Genomic DNA, 25,306 nt, shown 5'->3' with positions numbered 1-25,306 from the left:
CAACAATTGTTTTAATGAAACATCCGCCATTTTAGGTCAGTTGATGAATATGAAAATAATTAATAAATGTCAATACAAAGATATTTTATTAGATATTAAATAAGATGAGTAGCACAATTCTTAGTTTTAATTTCACAACGAGTGATTACACAGCATCATTCCCTTACCCACCACAACTTGACCCCACAAAAGAATATGAGGCAGCTTTATTGTCGATGGAAACTTATAATACCTTGTTTAATATCACAGAGAAAAACAACAAGTTTAGTTATAATCCAGGAAGTGGATATAAAACTATAACCGTTTCACCCGGAGCTTACGAGATTTCTCAAATATCTTCTGAAGTCTCTCGCCTTATGAAAGAACAAGGTGATGAACCAAAAAATATTGTAATATATATTCAAAAACACACTTCAAAATCAACTATTAAACTTAAAAATAATTATAAAGTTGATTTCACGATTGAAAAATCGTTTAGAGAGCTATTGGGTTTCTCTTCAAAAAAGATTGAAACTAATGGGACGTTTTACAGTGATAATGTCATTCAAATATCCTCCGGTATAAATTCAGTATTAATTCATTGTGATTTGATTGATGGTGCTTATAACGATGGAATAAGAACAAATTCAATATTTTCATTCAGCGCATACTCAACCCCGATTGGTTATAAATTTAATATGGAACCAAAAAATCTTGTCTATTTACCTGTGTCAGGAAAAACATATACAGAGTAAATTTTAGGATAACCGATCAAGATAATCGTATGATCTCCTTTAATGAAGAAATTATATCCATCAGAATTCACCTACGTGAAGTTTTTCAATAAATAAATAATGGTTATTGTGAGAAAACACGAGTTGGGAAAATATAAAATAATTACAGGGGATGGTATGTTCCTTTCACCATACTATAAGGGTGAAGGTATGTTTCTTGGTAGAGGATACTATATACCAAAGAGACAACGGGGTGTGGGACATCAATTTAGAAATAAAGGAGATGGGATAATTGATACTCTCATGGGTATTGGTTCAACCATCCTTAAACATAGACCTAATTGGTTCAACTGCTTCTGCCGTGGGCTCAGTTGCGGGTGCTATAAAGAGTATAAAAGATGCTCAAAAGGAGTCTCATAAATTACAATCAATCAAAGAAATTAAAAAAGGTAAAACTCAACTATCTTCACAAGAACGACAAAAAATCAGTAAAATACTTGGGTCAGGGTTTCAACGATTTTAATGCTACATAAATACAAGTATGGAAGCGATTGGTAGTATCTATGATTTGGATGATACAATTAACATTTCAAACTCCACTAAAAAGGAAGACTATTTTAAGGTAAATGCTATAACAGGAACAGACTGGAATTCAAACAGAACAAAAAGTTTTGAAATAAATAATCAACAAACTTACTTGAATCTAGCTGACAGTTTCTTGCTGTGTAAATTTAAATTCACTAAGGCTGCGAATAATACTAATGCTACACTCGTAAATGATTTCTTCTGGAAAATGTTTGATAGTGTCCGCCTGTATATTGGAACACAAGAGGTTGAAGCGGTTGATTATGTCTCTGCTACATCTGAAATGATGAAATTTACACTATATTCGTTTAGTGATAGAATGGGTTAGGGAGCTGTTGAAGGTTAAATTCCTGATATGTCAACGGGAACAAATGCTGACCCTGGTTATAGTCAAAGGAAGGCAATGCATAATGATGAAACAAAAGCAGGGAATAGTTTTACCGTAGCAGTATCTCTTAAAGGTATATTTGGATTTTGTGATTATAATAAAGTTTTGTATGGGCTTAAGATTAGATTTCAACTACAATGAATGAATGAATGAATGATCGTTTCAAGGCCATTTTCCCTGCTAGGGCGGGGGTTAGCCTTGCGGGCCCCATGAAAATCGTGGTTCCCTGTTTGAGGCAATGTTTTTATGGCCGGATGCCCTTCCTGGCGCCAACCCTTAGTCGCCTCTTACGATGCGCAGGGATACGGTGTACCTATTCTAAACCGGGGTACACACCGGGATCATTCATCCCAGCAAGCTGGTACTCAATTTGCCGACCTCGGAAGGATGACAGGCTGAGTCAACCCCACTGGCATTAATTCAGCGATCGTCCGGGATTCGAACCCAGGATCCTAGGGATCCTTTTCGGGGTTCAAAATGCTTTTGGCGATAATAATAAATTTGTTATTAATGATTTGTGTTGGTATATCAGTGAATATACTCCTAATCTTAAAACGGAAGAGATGTTAAATAAAAGACTTAACTCAAAGACCCCGCTAAATGTATCATACCTTAAAAGAAGATTTCAATACGTTAAACTGGAACACACTACCTACACTTGGAATTTGGGTGTTCTTCAAGGAAAGCCACGATACCTATGGCTCATTTTTTAAAAACCAGATGGAGAGGATGGTACTGATAAGAATAATGTGCTGAGTGATAATGCTAAGGTGAAACAACTTCGGGTTTCTCTTGATGGCACATTTCATGCGCGAGATAGATTGGAAATTGATTGGGAAAAAAATGATTATGCGGAAGCCCACAAGTCTTACCAAAAGGTGTGTGAATGCAATGGTAATAATGATCCTATTTTGGATATGGTTGCGTTTCAAAAACTTTATACGATCTATGCAATTGAACTGAGTTCTCAAAAGGAAACTATAAAGTCTAATAGAGTGGATACTTCTCTATATATTGAAAGAGGAGAGAATGAAGAAGTTGATGTATATTGTTTGCTTTTGGAAGAAACAGAATTACAGATTAATACAGATAATGGTGTTATGATTAATATCACATTGATTTTTTCTCATAAATAAATGAGTAGGAAAGAACCGGTATATGTTAATCAAATCAATCTTAATAAATTAACATCTTGTATTCAAAATCAAAAGCCTTGTATTATTAATGTTAATACAATTCAAAGAAAAGGAGCAGTAAGAATTGATGTTTTACTCACAAGAGAGCAGGTGAAAACACAAAATGATGCTGGATCACTTCAAATTAAAATGACAAAACCTATGTTGAAGAAATATTCAACAAGGGAAACGAGTGGAGGATTTCTCCCATTTCTAATTCCTTTATTTGCTGGTTTAAGTGCGGCGGGAGCATTGACTGGTTTACCGTTAGCGGTAAAATCTGCTAACGAAAGGAAGGCACAACTAAAAGTTCAAAAAGAATTGGAAATACATAACAAGGAGTTGGAGAAACAAATTAGTGGAAGTGGTGTAATTGTAGATTTTGCTCAAAAACTTGAAAGTCTACCTCATAAAGCTCGATTGTTAGTTGGAGATATGCTTTCCTCTATCGCTCAAGCGGGTGTTAAACTAACTAAATGGGGTAATGGATTGTATCTTTCTCATAAATAAATGGATAAATGGTTTAAACAATTTGGAAAGAATACAATGTCAAATATAGAACTAGCTAAGTATTGTAAAAAACTAAAAATTGATAATGTGGTTATTTGTATGAGAGATGAATTAACAAAGTTGTCCAAGAATACAAAGAATATTATTATGAATTTAGACACACAGAATGGTTCTCATTGGGTTTGTATTCATAATAGTCAGGATAAATATTATTTTGACAGTTATGGTTTGCCACCACCTGTTGAAGTAATACAACTCTTACAGAATGGTGTTTATCAAACATTTCAAGTTCAAGAAATTAATTCTAAATGTTGTGGTCAATTATGTTTATATGTATTATTTCAACTCAACAATAATGAAAATTTTTATGATGTCATTTTTAATCTAATATAAATGACTTTTGTTGGAAAAGATGGTTCTATCTTTGGAGAATCCTCTCAGGATATTGATTTATCCAATTATTATACAAAGGCACAGGCTGAACGACAAAAATATAATATAACAAAAAATATTAATATGAAAAATACTTATAAATTAATCAATTATCCAAACCCTACAGATGTGAATGACTTAATTAGATTCAGTGATTTATCACAATATATATCTTTAAATAAAACAGCACGTTTTGTTAAACAAGTAAAATTTACAACCACAACACCTGGTTATACTGACCATACACCTTTCCTCATTCAATTTAACTACCTGCTTACAATTGAATTTTATAAAGAATGACATATAGTTAATATGCGAATTAATAAATGGGGGTATGATATGCCTGATTTAGGGTATAATTGGTCTTTTTCAATAAACTTAGAAGACCTGCATGATTTTAATCAGACTCGTAAAGAAGAATATTATCCGCTTGGTGAGGATAAGGATTTATGTGGAAGTACAATTAGCAAACAACAAATACATGATTTTAAGAAAAGAAAAATATATGATAGTATAGCGATGGTTAGCATGACAAAGAAGGAAGGTAATGAGATAAGGATAGAAAGCCGAGGAATACAAACTGATTTGGTAGTGGGAAGATGGAGTGGTATTACCTGTCATAATATTAATCTCACATATATTTCTGATACATAAATGGCAGGAAGAAGACTACAAGAGAATTATAATTTTTGTATTCAGGGATACCTACAAGAAAAGGGTGCTCGGTATTACATACCTTATGATTTGGAACATATACATGGAAATTTTGTCATTAAAAACTAGCCTTATACTGATGTTGTTAAACCCACAAATAGAGAGTTGTTTAAAATATTAAATAAAAATGAACTTCTCAAAGTTATGAAATATAAAACTCTTTTAGAAATCATCAACAAATCTTATTGGTATCCTATTATGAGAAAAGTAATTATAGATACAAGAATATCTCAAAATCCAGATGAGTATATGTTGTGGAAAACCATTCAGGTCCGCACAACTTTAGTCCAACGGTTTGGTTTAATTGCATTTAGATCATCAGATCATTCCTGTAAGTAGAAATACACAATAAGCATACGATGCGACATCTCATAAAGCCATTCATATCAGTCAATGCAAGCAAGCTAGATATTCTATAAAGGCGTACCATTAACGAGGCTACCGATGTAACATGTCACAAGGGAGAAGTCTCGGAGCACTGACACAGCAACGGGTCTTATAGTCACGCCCCTAGTGGGGACAACAATGACAGCGAGCAGCGAGCATCCCCACCCGGGTTCAGTACGGATACGATTTCACTACATTCACCCCCCGTCAGAATTATACGGCCGCGTGGCTAAAAGCGAGTGAGCGTCAGCATGGGCGCGGAGTATCAGTCGGCCCAACCGTAGCGGGCCGGGCGGCGAATTTCTCTGCCAGCACGCGTTCGAAATTCCCCGGGTACGGCGTCTCGTAACCCTGTATCCCCGGTGTCAGAGGCGTCAACAGGGTCGGGTGAAGAAGGGGGTAATGCCAAGTCGTCGGACCCGGGCAGTCTCGACGGGGGGAGGGTCGGTGGACTATCGGCGATGGGAGCGTCGGGAGAGGTCATAGTCTCATAGATGGGTTCGACCGGTTCGTCCGATTCCCTACTAAGGTCGTCGACCCCGCAAGGGGCAAGATGACGAACGGAGACAGTAGTCTCACGACCATCAGACGTCATCACACGAGCATGCTCAGGATTAGCCTGGAGAATCTGCACTTTGTCCACAAGGGGGTCGTACTTGCTCGCGCGAACTGCCCGTTTAAGGTAGGCCGGCCCGGGCCCAGCGAGCCAACTGGGCAAAGACCGTATACACCCCGAGCTCCTGGGGTGGTGGAAAAGACGCTCGTGGGGAGTTTGGTTAGTTGCCGGACTCAGGAGTGCCCGGATTGAGTTCAACGCCGCAGGTAGCGACCAAGCCCATTTATCGAGGCCCCGGCCGTGGGTCCGGAGATGGAGCATGACGGCCCTCCAGATAATCCCGTTGAAGCGTTCGATCTGCCCATTAGCCTGGGGTCTATACGGCGTGGTGTAACTAGACGCAACGTTGTTTTGGAGCAGATAGCCGCGCACCTCCTGAGACAAGAAGACTGCACCCCGGTCGGTATGGACATAGGCCGGGTAACCGAACATTGAGAACAAGTTCTGTAAGCAACGCATCACCGTGGCAGCAGTCATGTCCGCGCACATATAAGCAAAGGGGAATCGTGAGTACTCATCAACGATAGTGAGCAGATGGCGAGAGCCGCTCGACACCGGCAAAGGGCCCTTGAAATCCATCGCCAAGCGTTCCCACGGGCGTGTAGCCTTCACCAGAGTCCCCATAGGGGGGGTTATAGAAACGCGGTTTGATTTCCGCGCAGATAGCGCAGTCGCGACAGATACGGCGGATATCGTCAATCGAGTAAGGGAGATTCCCACTCCGCACGAAATGAGCGAAACGCGTTACGCCGGGATGGCCCGCAGTAGCATGCAGCACCCGTAGGCCCTCCAACGAGGTGATACCAGCACATGTAGTGGGGCGCGATAAGGCATCGGCGGCCTGGTTATCCTTCCCTGGGCGATATTTGATGGTGTAACAGAAGTCGGCGAGTTCGATACGCCAGCGAGTGATTTTCTCGTTCTTAATGCGCTGGGCGTGTAAGGTGTCGTACATGAACGCAACGCTTTGCTGGTCCGTGATGATTTGGAAGCTCCGCCCGAGTAGGTACGGGCGCCATCGCCGAATAGACTCGACGATCGCATACGCTTCCTTTTCAACGGACGAGTGCCGCCGCTCAGCGGAGGTAAGAGTCCGTGAAAAGAAAGCCACGGGACGTCCCCCTTGGGAGAGGGTCGCCGCGATGGCCTGATCCGAGGCGTCACTTTCGAGGACGAACGAGCCGCTCTCGTCGATGGTTGCTACGGCGGCTCGGGCGATGTCGGTCTTAAGACCTTCAAAGGCCGTCAATGCGGCCGAACTCAGGGGAAAAGTGTCGCAGGCCACAAGGGGGCGAAGTTTCGCGGAGAAATTTTGCACCCATTTGGAGTAATGGGCGAACAGCCCAAGGGCGCGTTTCAGGGACACCCGATCGCAGGGAGGGGCCATGTCGAGCAAAGGTCGCAGACGTTCCTTATCCGGAGAGACAGAGCCATGGGTCACGGTGTACCCCAGAAGATCTATGGTGCGTAGGGAGTATCGGCACTTATCCTCGTTCATAGTTAAGTGATACCGTTGCGCGACCTCAAGGAAGCGCTTCAGATTAGCGTCATGGTGCCCTTGGTCATATCCACAAACCGTAAGGTTATCGAGGTAGACGAAAACATCGGTTAAGTGCTCCCGCGCAACGAGGTCATCCATGGCCCTCTGGAAACAAGCGACCCCGTTCGTCACCCCAAAGGGCAATCGTGTGAATTGGTACAACCGCTGCCCCGACTCGAAAGCGGTATAGATACGATCCGCCCTAGAGATAGGGATCTGGTGGTACGCACTACGGAGATCGAGAGTACTATAGACCGAATACTGGGACACCTGTTGCACTAGCGCGTCCATCCCCGGAAGGGGGTAGGCATCCAGCTGTGTAAAGCGGTTAATCGTTTGGGAATAGTCGATCACCATGCGTTTGCGATGGGCCTCACTGCGCACCACTAAGACCTGGGCACGCCACGGCGACCTACTAGGTTCTATGATGCCGTCTTTCAAGAGCTGAGTCGTTTCGTCCGCAATGAATTGCATGTCCGCGCGAGAGTAGCGTCTCGATTTTACCGCGACAGGGGTACAGTCGGAGGTTAGATTGGGGAACAGTGAAAGCGGACGGACGTCCATTCGCGCTAGGGCGCACACCGTTAGCGCGTCGTCCGCCCCCACAACAAGAGTGTCAGGCCCACCGAACTCCATTACCAGACGTCCATGCAGCTTAAGAAAATCGTGTCCTAGCAGAATATCAGCACATAATGCGGGTAAAACCATAAGGTGTACATCAGGGAAAACCCGTCCCTTTAGCACTAGTTTCAATCGGCATTCCCCTTTTGTGCTAAGCCGGAGTCCCTGGGAAGCCATGAAGATCCGTCTCGTAGACCGCCCGATCCGCCATCCATGCCTGAGCACAAGTCGCTGGTCGATAAAACTATCCGTAGATCCGGTGTCCACCAAGGCCTGAACACAATGGCCCTCAACCATAAGGGGAATAAGGGCTTGAGCCAGGCCAGACGAGGCAGCTGGGAGCGGGACTGAGCCCCCCGAATGGGTCGGACCAGCCTCGCGGGTGGATCCTACACCAGCAGCAGTTTTGCGATCGTGGCCGGAGTCTGCGTTGACCATGGGGAATTCATTATCGTCATCAGAGGGCTTTCCCCAGCATTCCGGTGTTTCGCGATTCAAAATCCGACGAGAAAAGGCCTCCGTAGTATTTGGCATCGCCTTTTTACACTCCTGGCAGATAAAGGCTTCCGTTGTAGCCGAAATCGCCTTTTTCGTTTGGTCGCTTTGACAAAAGGCTTCCGTAGTATTCGAAATCGCCTTTTTCGTTTGGTCGCTTTGACAAAAGGCTTCCGTAGTAGTATTCGAAATCGCCTTTTTCGTTTGGTCGCTTTGACAAAAGGCTTCCGTAGTATTCGAAAGCTGTTTCTTCCCTTGCGTGGCTCGAGGTTTGGCCAAGGACGCGGCCTTTGTCCCCGATGGAGAATGAGACGATGGTGGCTGTCCGGTGGCGCCAGTCAAGGTTGTCTGCGCGCCCAGCGGGCCGCAGAGAGGGGCCCTCCCCTTCGAAGTCGGGTAAGGCGCTGGGCTCGTGGGTTCTGCTACAAGCCCGTTCAAGGTTGCCGCGCCTGCGCGACCGCGGCTGCGCGAGTCGAAGGGCCGCGAGCCGCGTGCCGATTTCTTGCACACTTTCGCGTAATGTCCCTTTAGCGAGCACAAATGGCAAATAGCGTCACGTGCCGGACACACGACTCGGGCATGACGAGGCCCTCCACAAAAAAAACATGCGGCCCCGCGCAAGGCCTTGGGTCTGCTGGTCGTAACGGCAGCTGTCAGGGTAGGGTCATCCTCTGGAGCATCCCGGAGTTCAGCAGGCGGATCCACGTCCTCGTCAGTGGTACTCTCCGGCCGGGCGTGTAGTGAGGTGCCCGCCAAAAGGCGCGTGCGATCATAGGCGTTCGATTGCATCCGCGCTTCGGTATACACCGTCGCTTGCTCAACCGCCGTAGCGAAGGTCAGGTCGGTCTTCTCCAAGAGTTTGAGACGTAGTTCCTGGGAGGAGACCCCTGCTATGAAGGCATCTAAAAGTCGATCATCTTTAGCCTGCTCGGGAGTCCGTGGCTCCTTGGCGCTGTCCAGCATGAGCTGCCGGAGCTCCTGGGCGTAATGATCCATAGGCTCGTTGGGCTGCTGCCGCCGCGTCTGCAGCAAATAACGCGCATACACAGGGCTTTTTTCTTTTATATAAAGCCGCTTGAGCTCCGCGATGGTAAGATCATACGTCGTGCATTGAGCGACCGCGTGGTAGACCCGGTAGTCGATTTTTGAGTGTAATATTGCCAGCTTCGCGGCAGGCGTCGGAGCGGTCTCAGGCTCATCAAAGAGATGCTCCAGTTGTCGGAGCCAGTGCTTGAGTTGCAAGCCTCCGTCCGTGGCTTGTGGGTCGGCGCTGAAAATGGACACCGTCAACGTCTTGTTGCCAGCCATGTCAGCAGATCTTAAATGCAATTAAGTGTTGTGGAAAACCATTCAGGTCCGCACAACTTTAGTCCAACGGTTTGGTTTAATTGCATTTAGATCATCAGATCATTCCTGTAAGTAGAAATACACAATAAGCATACGATGCGACATCTCATAAAGCCATTCATATCAGTCAATGCAAGCAAGCTAGATATTCTATAAAGGCGTACCATTAACGAGGCTACCGATGTAACATGTCACAAGGGAGAAGCCTCGGAGCACTGACACAGCAACGGGTCTTATAGTCACGCCCCTAGTGGGGACAACAATGACAGCGAGCAGCGAGCATCCCCACCCGGGTTCAGTACGGATACGATTTCACTACAGTATATGTATAATATTATTTGGGGCTCAAACTCAAGGGTAGCAAGGGATGAGGAAGGAGTTGAGGAGAAGGAGGAAGGAGTTGAAGAATAGAAGGAGGAAAGGGAGAAAAAGGAGAAGGAGGAAAGGGAGAAAAAGGAGAAAGAGGAGAGGGAGAAAAAGGAGAAGGAGGAGAGGGAGAAAAAGGAGAAGGATGAGAGGGAGGAAAGAGAGAAAACTTGGAAATCATTGAGATTCATAAAAGATTGAATGTATTACAGCAAATAAGTCAATCTCAACGCACCGAAGAGGAAAATAAGGAAATGAAAAGTCTAATGGAAATATTATTTTCAAAAATGGTTGAGATGAGTTCAGGGAGAAGATATACATGAAGAAGAGAAAGGTCATATAGTTCATGATGTTGGTGTTATTGACTTTAGTTCGTTTTATTTGTAAATAAATGGAGGAGAGTGTGAAGGCATCTATATAATAATAGCGTAAGGACTCGACTTTGTTATCCCTTTTACGCCGCACCCAGTGACCTGATGCCCACGGCACTAATGGATTTACGATCTATGAACCGCGCTCTTTGTTTATCACGTACAGCCATACTCGAAAAATCTGAATTAGCCGACGTTGGGGCCCAAAAGCATCCGATTAACTGCCGATACGACGCCATCTTACGACGCCATTGTATTGGCGTCTGTTGGGCGAAGGCAAAGCAAGCCGTCCGCTGATTGGACAGGCGAAGGCGAAAGCAAGCCGTCCACTGAGTGGACAATCCAGAGCATGCATTTGTGCCGGTGATCGTTGTTCATATACGCACTCTTCATTCTCATCTTTCTTCCTAACTCTTACTTGGACAAGCAAATCCCCTATGCCATCCATAATAGTACACTCTATCCATACACCACATCCTCCCTTCCGTGGATGTTCCACGGGTTTCGGCTAGTTCCTAAGGATTCTTTCTGTTTTAAATATCAAGATAGAAATGTATATGTTGAAAACCAAAAAGGTTTTGACACTATGTAGGACTTTTTCTCATTAATAAATATGAGTTATTGTCTCAAATGTAAAAAGAAAACTAAATCTAAAAATATCTCTTATGTTAAAGCTAAAAATAATAGAGTTTATCAAAAAGGAATATGTCAAGTGCGTGGCTCTAAAAAGTGCCAATTCATCTCTCCTAAAAGTGGAGGAGACATACAAAAGTTTCTGTCAGGAAGTAAATTTACAACAACTGGAATTCCTGGGGAACTACATCTATCTGGATATTCTTTCTGTGGTCCAGGAACAAACTTGGATAAAAGATTAGATGAGGCTGACAATCCTAAACCTTGGTCTAAACCTATAAATAGGGTTGATGAAGTGTGTATGAAGCATGATATTGCTTATGGGAATACCACTACATTGGATGAAAAACATGAAGCAGACAGAGAAATGTTATATAATTTGTCTTTGATACGAAATCCTACGTTGAGAGAGAAAGTTGATAGGTTTATTGTGAAAAAAAGATAAGTGCCAAATTGAAACTTGGTCTTGGTTATTCACCCTCAAAAAACTATTAAGCTCTAATGATGTCATCAAGACTGAGGAGCTTTTAGCTGATGAATAACACAAACCTATAATCACCAAGTTTAAAAGAAGGAAGGTTTATTCCAAAGACACTGACCACATATGGTCCGCTGATTTAATTGAATTGAATAATGACAAGGGATACAGGTATGCTTTAACCGTTATTGATTTGAGGAGTAGATTTGCCTGGGTTGTTCCTTTAAAAAATAAAAGGGGTGGTACTTTAATGTTAGCCTTTAAGCTAATATTTGATAGGGATAAAAGGAAACCAAAGAAGTTATGGACTGATGAGGGAACAGAGTTCTATAACAAAATATTTATGAAATTTCTTAATGGGGAGGGTATTAAATTATACAGCACCTTTAATGAAGGAAAAGCAGTTGTTATTGAGCGTTTTAATCGTACTTTGAAAGATAAACTATAAAAAAAATTCACACAACTCGGTTCTCAACAGTGGGTATATTTAATTCAGGATATTGTAGATAATTACAATAATACTGTTCATTCATCAACAAAATCAAAACCTTCAGAATCATTTACAAAATTAGAATATGAAAAGGAGATTTATTTGAGAAAACCGAAGTTCAAAGTTGGTGATATTGTAAGAATATACAGATGGAAAAGTCATTTTGAGAAAGGTTATACAAAAAAATGGACTAATGAATTATTTAAAATCGTTGATGTAATGGATACAGTCCCTTGGACCTACAAATTATATGATACGAATGGGGAATAAATCTTGGGTTCATTTTACTCACAAGAATTACAAAAAACAAAACTGATAAGGATCATAGGTTCATAAGGCTAGAAGGATCATAGGTTCATAAGGCTAGAAGGATCATAGGTCCATAAGGGTAAAAGGATCATAGGTTCATAAGGGTATAAGAATCATAGGTTCATAAGGCTAGAAGGATCATAGGTCCATAAGGGTAAATGTTAGGAGGGTGAGAGGGAGCAAATATTCGTAGGATCATTGTTTGAGTGGTCTAATGAACAACATTGAGGATAAGAGTAGGTGCTATAGCTAGTATGTCAAAAGGCCAAAAGGTTCATAAAGATCAGGGTGGAAGAAATAGAGGTGTTAATGGGAAATGAGGGTGAGAGGAAAATTAACATGTAAGTGAATGGAGAAATGAGGGGTGGTCCAGGAACAACATTACCTGAGTAAGGTGGGTACTGTGGTAGAATTTTAACCCACAACCTCTGAAGATATAGAGCCTTATTCAAATCAATCTCCACATCATCTACAACAAGAATAAGCAATACATTAGTACTCCAAAACATAATCCCCGAGCACATCACAAGCAAGCCCATAAGTGTACCCGAGAATATCTATTGTCTTAGTTGCATATTTACAATTGTCTTCATTGAAGGTGAAATTGTACTGTTGTGCTACCCACAAGAAACGTCGCAAGTTGGCATCATGGTCCTCATGATTGTGGCCACAAACCTTCACATTGTTGACGTAAACAAAAATATCTTTCAACTGTTCCATAGCGATAATGTCGTCAATGGCACGTTGAAAGCAAGACACTCCATTTGTTACTCCGAAGGGAACGCAACGGAATTGATAGAGCCTTTGGCCGAATTCGAACCCCCTGTCAGACTCGCGCATCAGGATCTGATGATATGCACTTCTAAGATCCAAAGCACTAAATATGCGATATTTAGCCACATCACGCACCATATCATCCATCCTGAGAAGCGGATAGGCGTCCAGCTGTGTGAACCTATTAATGGTTTGAGAATAATCAATTACCATGCGCTTCCAATGATTAGCCATATGGACGATGAGCACCTGTGTTCTCCATGGAGAGCTACTCAGATCTATAATCCCCTCCCACAGCAGCCGTATGGTTTCATCAGCAATAAACTGTTTGTCAGAGCGGGAGAATCGTCTAGACTTCACGGTGATCGGCTTGCAATCGGCGGTCAAACTAGGAAACAGAGGCGGCGGTTCGATAGCCACTTCAGCTAAACCACAAACAGAGAGTGTTCTCCCCACCGAATTGCATCTCCAATCGGCCATGTCGATGCAAAAAATCGTGTCCTGGAAGCACGTCGGAACATAAGTTGGGCATAACCATAAGCTTCACAATCGGATACGTTACATCATTGACAACCAGATTAACCATGCACACTCCCTTCATGCACATCCAACGAGCGGCTGAAGCCATAAAAATCCTTCAAGTAGTTTGACCAATCGTCCAGCCATGTCGTTGTACCAGAGCTTGACTAACATAGCTCTCGCTACTTACTGCCCGTGTCAATTATGGCATCCGCAGCTTTCCCCTCCGCGAGCACTGGAAGCACCGTCCTCGCAAGACTGTGGGGAGCCAGTACCAGGTGCTCGGAGCAGAAAGCACGGGAAGTATTGGTTCCCACGAGGGTCATACGTCATGCTTTCGTTGAGCGACAAACTTTCGCGGTGTCCTCTCTTGCCACAAGTATGACACATGGCACGTCACCTGCCGTGCGGGGCACAGCGTACGGGAATGTCGACGATTCCCACAAAAATAACACTTTGCATTTTCAGTATTATAATCTCATCTTTGTAATATAATCAATATATTTACCTAACCAATGACTGACTAAACTTCAGTATCTGATGTACTTTCTTCACTACTAGTCCAGAATCCACCATTTGAACAAGACTTATTTGATGAACAACTTAATTCTTTTCATCATATGATGTAGTCATAAGTTTTGACGTTGGAATATATTTAGATGTTTCAAAGAATGACTTTTAACAATCACTAAATAAATCTGAATTTGGAGTTTCACCACTAGGACCAAATGGAATATCCTTATGTTTATTATGAATTATCTTGGGATATTTTAAATCAACTTCAAAGTAATAACCAAACTTTCTTTTATCTAAATTTTTATCAGTATGCCTTAGAACATCTCTCAATACCTCATCATGCTTATTCTCATTAACCCATTTAAAACCACCATATGGTAATGCTTCTGACATTGCCCATCCATAAACATTATTAGCATCAAAATACATAAGATATGATGAATCTTTTTCCTTATCATAATCTGGAAGATATTTATTATTTGCTTTAGCATACCTCTTACTACATACTTGTGATATACCACCCCTCTTTGCTTTCTCAATCATCAATAACATATCAACATCACTTAACAAATCCAACGGCTGTTTTGTCATCTTCAACATAGCAGACCAAGCTAAACCAGGTGCTGTGAAAGAATTTATAGGATCGAGACCATATGATTCTTTGTTATGGCAAACATCTCTGAATATCTCGAATACATCAGCTCATAGTAATACATCAGTTTTTCAATAAAGATCATGATATTGTCGCGCGAACGCCCTCGGTTAATACCGTAGGTTCGCGGATGACCAAATGGGCTTTAACTCCAAGGCGACGATCAATTGCGGATTCGACTATGCTCGCACGGGAGGAAGAATGAAGAGGAAGAAGTGGCAAGGTCTTACATGATGCCCCGACGGCAGCCCTCGATCCTGAAGAGAATGAACTCAAAATGAACACAGGGGTAAAATGTACAAAAATGAACGATTTATTACGGAACCCGATCCAAAGAAATGCGATGGTAAAAACTAATTATAAATTGGGATCCCGCACACCTCACTTCAACAACAGCACAGGGGAATGAATGAAATAAAAGAATCATCGTGTTGTGCGCGTTTGTGGGTGCGAGCTTATCTGTCTGTATGTGTGATGTCGGTCAGGCTCTGTCCGGCTCCGATGTTGGCGCGAAGCAGGCCTCCGTCCGCCTCGTTCACGCTCTGCTACACCCCGAGCCACCCCCGCAGTGGCACGCCTCGCTCGCCCATGGCGTCGGTCACACGTGAGGTCCCGTCTGCTCGTAGCACCAAGCACCGCTCCAAACACCAAGACCAAGAGCACCACGAGAACCAAGAGCACCACGAATAACAGGAGCGTCGGTCGCACGCGAAGTCCCGTCTGCTCGTAGCACCAAGCCTCGCTCCAAGCACCAAGCACCGCTCCAAGCACCAAGACCAATGGCACCACGAGCACCAAGAGCACCACGAAGAACCCAGGGAAGACGCCAACGACCACCAGGGAAGAACGCAGGGGAGAAGAACCAGGGAAGACGATGACCGAACACAAAATGCCCGTGAGCGAGACGTTTTGTCGCCCGTGGTCTGACGTCAATTCTCTCGCATTCCCAATCAGTCCCGCCCTTCTTTGTGGTCTTTTCCACCTTCAGACGTCACCGGCGCTTGTCCTCCAACTAGCGACCTGCTTTTAAGTAGTGTTTCCGCGCCTTCCACACTGATTGGCCAAGGTATCCACGGTCGGTGGCCAATCAGTGCGCCGCTTCCTTCCACCTTCCTTTCACCAACCAGTGGACAGCTCCTTATCCCAGCCAACCACACGTTCTCTGGGCGTGGCTATAGCTTGCCTGGCACGATGTTTGTCGCCCATGGTGGCGTACTACGTGGCTGCTGCCTGTTGCTCCTCCAAAGTCATTGTGATGGCGGGGAATTATTTAATGCGTGCACTAATGGACCTATCTAAGTGTCTATATGAGTGCGTTGCCATAAGGGACATTGGATTGCTCACAGAGGTAATAACAAACTAGGGAATTTTACCCATAATCCCTGTACTAATTAGCATGCCCGCCCCCTCGTGGCGGGGATGAAGATACAACTTATTCCGACATTCGGGCTACACATAGAATTTATTACAGGTAGATTCCCCATCACGACAGTTGAGTACCTCCCTATGCAGATCTACCTGGATCTAGATATTCCTCTAACCCCCCCCCCCCCCCCCCCCCTGACAACAATATTATCCCAATATTATCCTGTGTTCTTTTATACTCTTCATCAGTTATATTTGACTTTTTAAGTTCATGCTATAAATTTTTCTTTTTATGGAAGTATCATTAAACTATATGAAATATCATTAAATATATTATATATTGATGATTATATTATATATTGATGAAATATCATTAAACTTTTCAAATGATGGAATGCCATTACACCATATATTGAAAATTATATATTGATGAAATATCATTCAACGTTTCAAATGAACTCATATAATCATAAGGCTAAATACCCTTTTAGTTAACAAGTTGACATCTTCAAAATGACTTGAAAGAATAGGAAATGACTATGTTTGATACTAAAGAAGCTAGAGGACTTGCCATTAATTTATATGAATCAAGAAATCTAATATTTGTTCTGGGATTTGTATTTATATTTTTAGTGAATGAAATGTCGTTTTGATCTGTATTTGGAATAGCTGAAATATCACCGGGTGTTTTGCTGAGTTGTTTGATGAATAAATGGGTGTCATAATGTGAGTTGTTATGAAGGAGTACGGGTATAAATGATAGTGTTTTATAATTTAGATTTCAAGACTCATGAGCTGCTCTTCTGAACTCTCCTGATATGTGGCAATGATATCTAACCTTTTTATCTTCAATATTCTCTGAACATATCTGACAAGTATTTATAATATTTTTATAATCTTCTTCTTCTTCTTCATTAGTTAACGACATTTCTTTATTTGTTTTATACATTATATGAACAAGTCTTACACAATCATCCTCAAGTCTCTTAACAAATTCCTCAGCTGCATCTTCTCATCTGTAAAGTTCTAACTTGTTCTAACTCTTCACCAACCAATAATTTAATATAATAACAAAATCCACAAGGAACATGTTTCTGATACTTTTTGATATCTTCAACTGATTCCAATGTACTTTCAAAATCTGAATATATAATGAATGGATTTTTGACACATTTATTAATCTCTTTAAATGCAACCTTCTCTCACTTTTAGGCATGTTAATAACTGTTGCCTTATGTTCGCCACAATAATTGTTGTTTATCTAAACTCTCTTGTGATCTAAATGTATTAATACAGCTCCTACAAACAAATGTCTTATGACCAGATTTATAAACCTGATTTATTACTAATCTAGAAAGACTTTATGGAAGCATAATGATAATTATCCTCATTTCTAAAATATAGAGATCAATATGTTTATCTACTATATAAGAGAGATGTCTGTCTGTCTGTCTGTCTGTCTGTCTGTGTGTGTGTGTGTGTCGCCATTTTTCTCAGAGATGGCTGAACGGATCTTCGTCAAACTTTCAGAGGTTCACCAGCGAGTGCCTGGGAGAGTTTTCGGCAAAAACAAATTATGAAAAAAGATCGTTTTTTGGAGTCAAAAAAAAAAAAAATCGCTCGATAGTGCCCAAGCCTTTTAAAGTTAATGATAGTTATATACAAGTACACATTCGCATAAATAAATACAAAACAATCACCAGACATTTGAAGACAAATAAATCAAACAAGTCCAGAAGTGTACGAAGTTGGTATTACGGCTTCTTCTTCTTCCTGCTCGGCATCACCCACCAGCATATATATGAACCCCCTTCCACTCCTGCTTCCCCCCTTCCCCCACTTCCCACCTCTCCCCACCACTCCCCTTCACCCCTCCCTCCCCTTTCCTTCCCTTCCCCCCACTCACCCCCTACCCCTTCCGCCCCTTTTCCCCACCCCCTACCCCATCCCCCCTTCCCCCTCCCCTCCTCCTCCCCCCCGCCACCCTCCCCTCTCCCTCCCCCATCCCCTCCCCCCCCCCACCCCACGCCCGGCAACGCCGGGTACTTCTGCTAGTCCTCAATAAAGATGAGCTTGCATTTAAAACCTTAATTTTATTATCTTCATTTATTCCATATACATTGACAGATACATTATTTGTATTTTCAAACTTTGGTATATATCTAATCTTCATTGGAAATTTTATTCCACTACAATAATTCTGTCCTGACATTTTTTGTTGCAGAGGTTTCCTCCTATCTTTCACCGTTCAGGAGATTAGCGCGTGCAGACAAACAAACAAACAAACAAACAAACAAAAACTTTCTTTTATATATGTAGATAGAAGATAGAAGAAGATAGTAGCCCTTTTTAGGGTTTATTTTACGTGTTGTATTAACTTGAATTGCTTATAAATGGAGAGTAAAACTTTCTGCGATATTTGCAATAGAGACTATCAAGAACCAAAGATGTATAATAGACATATACGATCAAACAAACATATTGAGAATGCTAAAATAGAGGAGGAGAGAAGATCAAGTAGTACTCGTAAAGTAATTGATCTTGATGGTAAAATTATAAGTAGTGATAAACTTGCAAAATCATTTAGTTTTGCTAGTACAAATCCAATCATTGAAAAGTGTGTTGGTATTAATAGTAAAATTGTAGAGACTCGTAAACTAATAATAATAAAGGTTGGTGAATGTTTTGGAGATGATATTACCGTTAAACTTATAAAATTTGGAGAAGAGCAAAAGTCTATGGCTGATGCACTTGATAGATCAGAGGAGATGGTGTAAATGAGGTGAAGAAATCCCTAAAGAAAAATAAGACAATCAAAATGTGTATTGGTGCATATTTTAAATTTTCAAAAGATGATTTTACTGATACGGTATATATTAGAACAACACCATACTTCAGAACATCTGTTGAGGATTTCATGAACTCTAATATTTTTCAAGAACTCCTCCGCTATGAATCAAGTGATACACAGGAGGGAAGTGGTTTTAACATTAAGTCAATAGGATATATAGATTTACATATCTTAAAGTCCATACCATTACAAGCTTCATCATATATAGAACTTCTTGATTTTATCAAAAACTAGCTGAAAGCACCCGGCGTTGCCCGGGTTATTTTTGAATGAATTTACTACTATAATTCAGCTTTTACTCACGGCCGTAGAAGATTGACTACTATAATTCAGCTCAGCTTTTAATTGTGAAATGGGCTCAGCCCGGCTGAAGCGGCCTCACCACCTAGCCCATAACCTTCCCGGAGCCGGTCCCGACATTTTTAGTTCTTTTTGAATGAATTTACTACTATAATTCACCTTTTACTCGCGGCCGTAGAAGATTGACTACTCTAATTCAGCTTTTACTCGCGGCCATAGAAGATTTACTGCTATAATTCAGCTTTTACTCGCGGCCGTAGAAGATTGACTACTATAATTCAGATCAGCTTTTAATTGCGAAATGAGCACAGCCCGGCCGAAGCGGCCTCGATCGGCCTCGCCACCTAGCCTATAACCTTCCCTCGGCCCGTCCCGACATTTTTTGTTTCAGAGGTTTCCTCCTATCTTTCACCGTTCAGAAGATTAGCACGTGCAGACAAACAAACGAACAAACAAAAACTTTCTTTTATATTGTTGCGGAAATGAGGATTGTGTTTTTTTTTATTGTGTGTATTATTATTATTGCTTTATTCTGAGCCCTCCTTGCTCCAGTGTGTATAAAGGTCAAAAGGGCATCCCGGTAGTTAATTCCATAAAGCATACATTGAAGGACACTATAATATCCCTGTTCAGTAGTTTATATCCTTATTATGTGTTTTAGGGTAAGGCCTTGTCTTCCATTAAAATGACACTCCATTGCACCAAGTGAAAAAGATAGATTCCCTTCATTCTTCATTCCCATTCCCAAAAACCTCCATTTCCCCTTTCGTCATGGCCAAGCCTCAATCTGCCAATTACATCCCCTCCAAGTCTCCATTGCCAACTGCACTGGGCAGTTGGCCAGTTTGTTACAGCTGTGGGTTGTTTTCGCCCCAAAGCCGCCATTGAACATGTGCTCGGGTTGGGGAAGAAAGGCGTGCCCGCCCGTCGTCATCAAGGGCGGAGCGAGAGGGTCACGCGACCAACCAGGGCCGAGGTGAGCACACCGATGGGCGTGTCCTAAAAGCCGGCGGCTTAATCGCCGGAGGCGCGAGGAGGTCCACGACAAAGAGAGGTCCATGACAAAGGGAGGCCCATGACAAGAGCAGAGCTGAGTTGTGTGGTTTTGGGAAAGAGCTGGGTTGGTCGTCAGTGGTGGTCAGTGGTTGCGTTGAGTGGTCAGTGGTTGCGTTGAGTTGTCGGTGGTGAGGAGTGATTGAACCAAGAGTAAGAGTTGGACCAAGAGAGAGAGAAAGAGTGGTTGGACCAAGAAAGAGAGAAGAGAGAACCCGTCACGCCAGACCCCCCACCAGCGCGTCGGCTCCACCAAGCAGCTCCGACCCGTGATCCCGCGCACACGACAGGATCGGTGGCATCAGCGGCCGTCGAGGTCCAGCCCGACGTCCCGTGCGGGATCAAGCTCCAGCCACACACCTCCTTCCAGCCAATCCTGCCTGCAATTTCCCCATTCGTGTACGTGAGTTTGTTCTGTTTGTTTTGTCCCTGGGAATAAATTAAGACTGCATAGGATAAGCTAGTAATTTTCACTGTGTCTCTGAAAGCTTCTGTATATTATTTTATTATCTTTCCTTCTCCTTGGTTATTTTGAGCCTGTAAATAGTAAATAAATTTAGTAGTATTTTCAACCTTTTTTTCATCTTCTTCTTCTTCTTCACATCCGTGTCGCTTTTGTCTTTTCCATATTGAATATCTGTGGGGCGATCCAGCCAACGTTCGGGAAGGGTTAATCGGGGAAACTGTTCGGCCGCGGTGCCTCCGCTCGGCAAACAACATCCTTATCCGCGGACCGTAACAATATATATAAAAATAGAAGAAGATAAATTTGCTGCCATTAATATACAGAATAAAGATAACAAGTGTTTTCTATGGAGTGTATTAATACATCTTCATAATGTTAAAGAGAATCCTAAAGTCAGCAACTACAAAAAAATATGAGGATGAGATGAATTGTAGTGTATTGTAGTGAGATGAATTGATGAAATTGTAGTCTTTCTAGATGAGTAAGTAATCAGGTTTATAAATCTGGTCAAAAGACATTTGTTTGTAGGAGATGTATGAATACATTTAGATCACAAGAGAGTTTAGATAAACAACAATTATTGTGGTGAACATAAGGCAACAGTTATTAACATGCCTAAAAGTGAGAGAAGGTTGTATTTAAAGAAATTAATAAATGTGTCAAAAATCCTTTCGTTATATATGCAGATTTTGAAACTATATTGGAATCAGTTCAATATATCAAAAAGTATCAGAAACATGTTCCTTGTGGATTTTGTTATTATTGTTGTAAGAATCAGAGTTACAACATTGGCTCAGATCATGAGTTTAATACCAATCGATCCCTGACAATACCTGTAAAGAGAACCAGCAAACATCATATCAATATTCAGCATACATCTGAACTAGTAATGAGTTTACAGATGAGCACAAGCAAGCCGTAACAAAGTGGCGGTACGTACCATCTATTTATGCACCAGCATAGCATACAGTAAATGTCTCAGGTATGATCATAGCGCTGAATGACCGAGATCTTATAACGGCCGCGTAGCGGGCAAAAGACGCATGACACCTGGGATCAGACGTCAGACAGAATTTCATGACAATTATATTAAATCATCGGTTGGTGAAGAATAATGACTTGAGGATGATTGTGTAAGACTTGTCAATATAATGTATTTTATTATAACAGAGCAAACGTAGATGGTTATGTCGTTATGTCGCTATGTTTGTCGCGATGTTGAAATGTGACGAAAACGTCTTCTTCTTCAAATAATATTAATGTAGCGGTTATCGGAAGCATGACACAATCACCTTGCACCGGCCGATGACGTAACCGCCGGGCGGTTACTTGCCCGGACTCGCCCGGACGTGTCTGGACTTGCCTTGCCCGGGCGGACTCTCGATTTGCATACCACGCCCCGTTGAGAGGCGTGGCTGACTTATTTGCATACCACGCCCCACCTGAGAGGCGTGGCTTTTGTGTGGTGAACTTTTGATATAAATTGCTGCCCGTGTTAACGGGCTATTCAGTGCTTTTGAGTTCTTTCGAGTTGAGCTAGAATAAATAGCTCAGTGAAACTTCGTTCCTGGTGTCGTCCATTTTGTCCGGCTTTATCGTGCGAGCATAGCTCCACAATTGGTGACCCCTTTTCAAGTACATGGCGATGAAGTCATCTGTAGCTTTGAAGCTCCCTGGCTTTTGGGAATCGCACGCAGCCATCTGGTTCGCCCAAGCGGATTCTCAATTCGCCCTGTGGAACATTACGGAGGACACGACGCGCTACCACCATGTGGTCTCCGCGCTCAACGCCTCCACTGCTGCCTGGGTCCTGAGCTTCCTACAGAACCCGCCGAATGCCAACAAATACAGCGCGCTCAAAGGCCTACTCCTCGGTGCGTTTGGACTCATGGAGACTGAACGCGCGCGACAACTGCTCGACCTCCCGGAGCTGGGTGAGGCCCGTCCATCCGAACGCATGGACCACATGCTTGCTCCACTCGGTGACCACAGCCCGGATTTCCTCTTCCGCGAGCTGTTCCTCCGGCACCTACCCGGGCAGGTACGATTAGCTTTGGCTAATTCGCCCATCACGGACCCTCGCGCCCTGGCCAAGGAGGCCGATAAATTCTTCTCGGACAGGCGACACGTCGGAGCGGCCACCTGGAACCCTGGGCCGACTGAGGCAATGCCCGTGCCATCACCGGCTGAGTTAGCACCACTGGCGGCAGCGGCCGCCGCGACACCCCGTCGACCGCACCCGACGCGACGCGACCGCCAGAGCCTCCACCAGAGTGGACCATGTGCTACTACCACGCCAGGTTCGGGCAGAAGGCCAGAACATGCCGCCCACCGTGCACTTTCGGCAGGTCGGGAAACGACCAGGCCGGCGCTCGCTGCCTGCCATGAGCGTCGGCCATTCAGGCAGCCTTCTGTTTATTACGGACACAGCGTCTGGGCAGCGTTTTTTGTGCGACACCGGCTCTCAGCTGAGCGTGATACCCACCTCGGTGCAGGACAAACAAGCCGCGCTTTGCGGCCCTGCCTTGGTCGCCGCAAATGGCTCCTCCATCCGCACCTTCGGTTCGCGCAGCGTCACATTCTGCTTCGGGGGCCAGCGCTTCAGGTGTGACTTCATCACGGCGAACGTGCCCATGGCCTTGCTGGGTGCAGATTTTCTGTGTGCGCATGGGCTTTTGGTGGACGTCAAACAGCGTCGGCTCATCAACGCGGAGACCTTCAGCTCGCTCGCTTGCTCATTGAGTGGCTCCGCACCAACCAAGCTAGCCTGCGCGCTCCCGGCCGCGGACGATTTCACCCGCCTGCTCGCCGAGTTTCCCGCCCTCACGCAGCCGACGTTTTCTGTCATCGCCGTCAAACACGGTGTCGAACACCACATCCCGACCACAGGTCCACCGGTCTATGCCAGGGCTCGTCGCCTCGACCCAACCAAACTCGCCGTGGCGAAGGCGGATTTCGACGCGCTGGAGCGATCGGGCATTGTGCGGCGCTCGAATAGCGCGTGGGCCTCGCCCCTGCACATCGTGCCCAAACCGGATGGCGGATGGCGACCATGCGACGATTACCGCCGCCTCAACGACGCCACCACCCCCGACCAGTACCTAAACCACACATACAGGCCTTTTCCGCCCGTTTGGCAGGACGGGTGATCTTTTCCAAGGTCGACCTCATTCGGCACTCCCACCAGGTACCCGTCCGGCCGGCCGACGTGCCGAAGACGGCGGTAATTACACCTTTTGGCCTCTTCGAGTCCTTCGCATGCCGTTCGGCCTTAAGAACGCGGCCCAGGCCTTCCAGCGACTGATGCACAGCGTGCTGCGCGACCTCACCTTCCTTTTCGTCTACTTGGACGACATTCTCGTCGCCAGCACTTCCCGGGCGGAGCACCTCATCCACCTGCGCACGCTTTTTCAGCGCCTCGGCCAGCACGGCCTCATCATCAACCCGGCGAAATGCCAGTTTGGCGAAACGGCCATCGACTTCCTGGGGCACCGCATCCCGAAGCGCGGGGCCGTCCCACTACCTATCAAGGTGGAGGCAGTCACAAGTTTCCCACACCCCCACTCCATCAAGGCCCTACAGGAATTTTTGGGGATGGTAAATTTCTACCACCGGTTCGTGCCTCGCGCCGCCCAACTCATGCGCCCCCTGTACGAAGCCCTCCGGGATAAGCCGGCCAAGCACGACGTCACCTGGACCAAAGAGATGGACAAGGCGTTCACGGGCGCTAAGCTGGCCCTCACCAACGCGACCATGCTGGCGCACCCGGCGCTCGACGCACCCATCGCCCACACCACGGACGCTTCCGACTACGCGGTGGGCGCCGTGCATGAACAGTGGGTGAACGAGGCTTGGCAACCGCTGGCCTTCTTCAGCCGGCAGCTTCGCCCTAACGAGCGCAAGTATAGCACTTTCAACTGCGAGCTCCTCGGCCTTTACCTGGCCGTTCGCCACTTTTTTTTTTTTTTTTTTTTTTTTTTGTATACAAGATCGAGGCTCGTGAAAGAGCGAACATTAATCACACAGAAAGACAAACAGACACACAAAAACAAATAACATCGGGAGCGGTAGACAAGATGGGGAGAGAGGGGTAAGGACACAAACACAACATTTGAGAGCAGGGACTGAGAGACATGGAGACATGGAGACATGGAGAGATCTGTGGGAGGGAGAGGGCTTTGGGGGGGAGGCATGTGAAGGGGGGGGGGGGTGGGAGAGGTATAAACATATGGACACTGCCAGGATTTCCAGGAAAGAAGTTGGAATTTCAAACAAGGTGGATCTGGGGTGAGTTAGTGGGGGTAGAAAAGATCAAGGTTTTGGATGGGGGAAGATAAGAGATGGTGGTGAACAGCTGTTTTAAAGACCTGGAGGGAGGAGAGGGATTGAAGGGAGTGTGGGAGTTTGTTCCAGAGGCGGGAGAAAAGAGGAATGAAAGAGTGAAGGTGAGCAGAGAGCCGAGATTTCGGCAGTTTAACCATCAGAGGGTTGCTGGCAGATCTTGTGCGACCTGTAGGAATATTTTGGGGACAGAGCACAGAGAGAGCTGGGGGAGCAAGGCTGGAGAGGAGTCGGTAGAAGACAGAAAGACCACCTATCTGCCTGCGGTGAGTGAGTGAAAGGCCCTCAGAGATAGCTTC

At 44.3% G+C, this 25,306-nt stretch overlaps 2 protein-coding genes across 2 annotated transcripts in view; one reads left to right on the top strand and one right to left on the bottom strand.

Annotated features, from left to right (window-relative positions):
• LOC144893690 (uncharacterized) overlaps nucleotides 1-9,705 on the bottom strand; it is a 42,194-nt gene extending 32,489 nt beyond the window's left edge. Inside the window, exons 1-2 of the mRNA XM_078785050.1 lie at nucleotides 9,688-9,705; nucleotides 8,738-9,589 (exon numbers count right to left, since the gene is read on the bottom strand). Of these exons, the coding sequence (XP_078641176.1) occupies nucleotides 8,738-9,484 (747 nt within the window). The 5' untranslated portion in view covers nucleotides 9,485-9,589; nucleotides 9,688-9,705. The remainder of the gene's footprint in view (nucleotides 1-8,737; nucleotides 9,590-9,687) is intronic.
• LOC137435382 (claudin-7-B-like) overlaps nucleotides 1-25,306 on the top strand; it is a 153,836-nt gene that overhangs the window by 80,881 nt on the left and 47,649 nt on the right. The window lies entirely within an intron of this gene.

Source organism: Myxine glutinosa, chromosome 9 (genome assembly GCF_964187855.1).
Source record: "Myxine glutinosa chromosome 9, kmMyxGlut1.1, whole genome shotgun sequence".
NCBI classification, from domain to species: Eukaryota; Metazoa; Chordata; class Myxini; order Myxiniformes; family Myxinidae; genus Myxine; species Myxine glutinosa.
The sequence above is the reverse complement of the archived record's forward strand: the minus strand, read 5'-3'. Positions and strand labels throughout refer to the sequence as shown.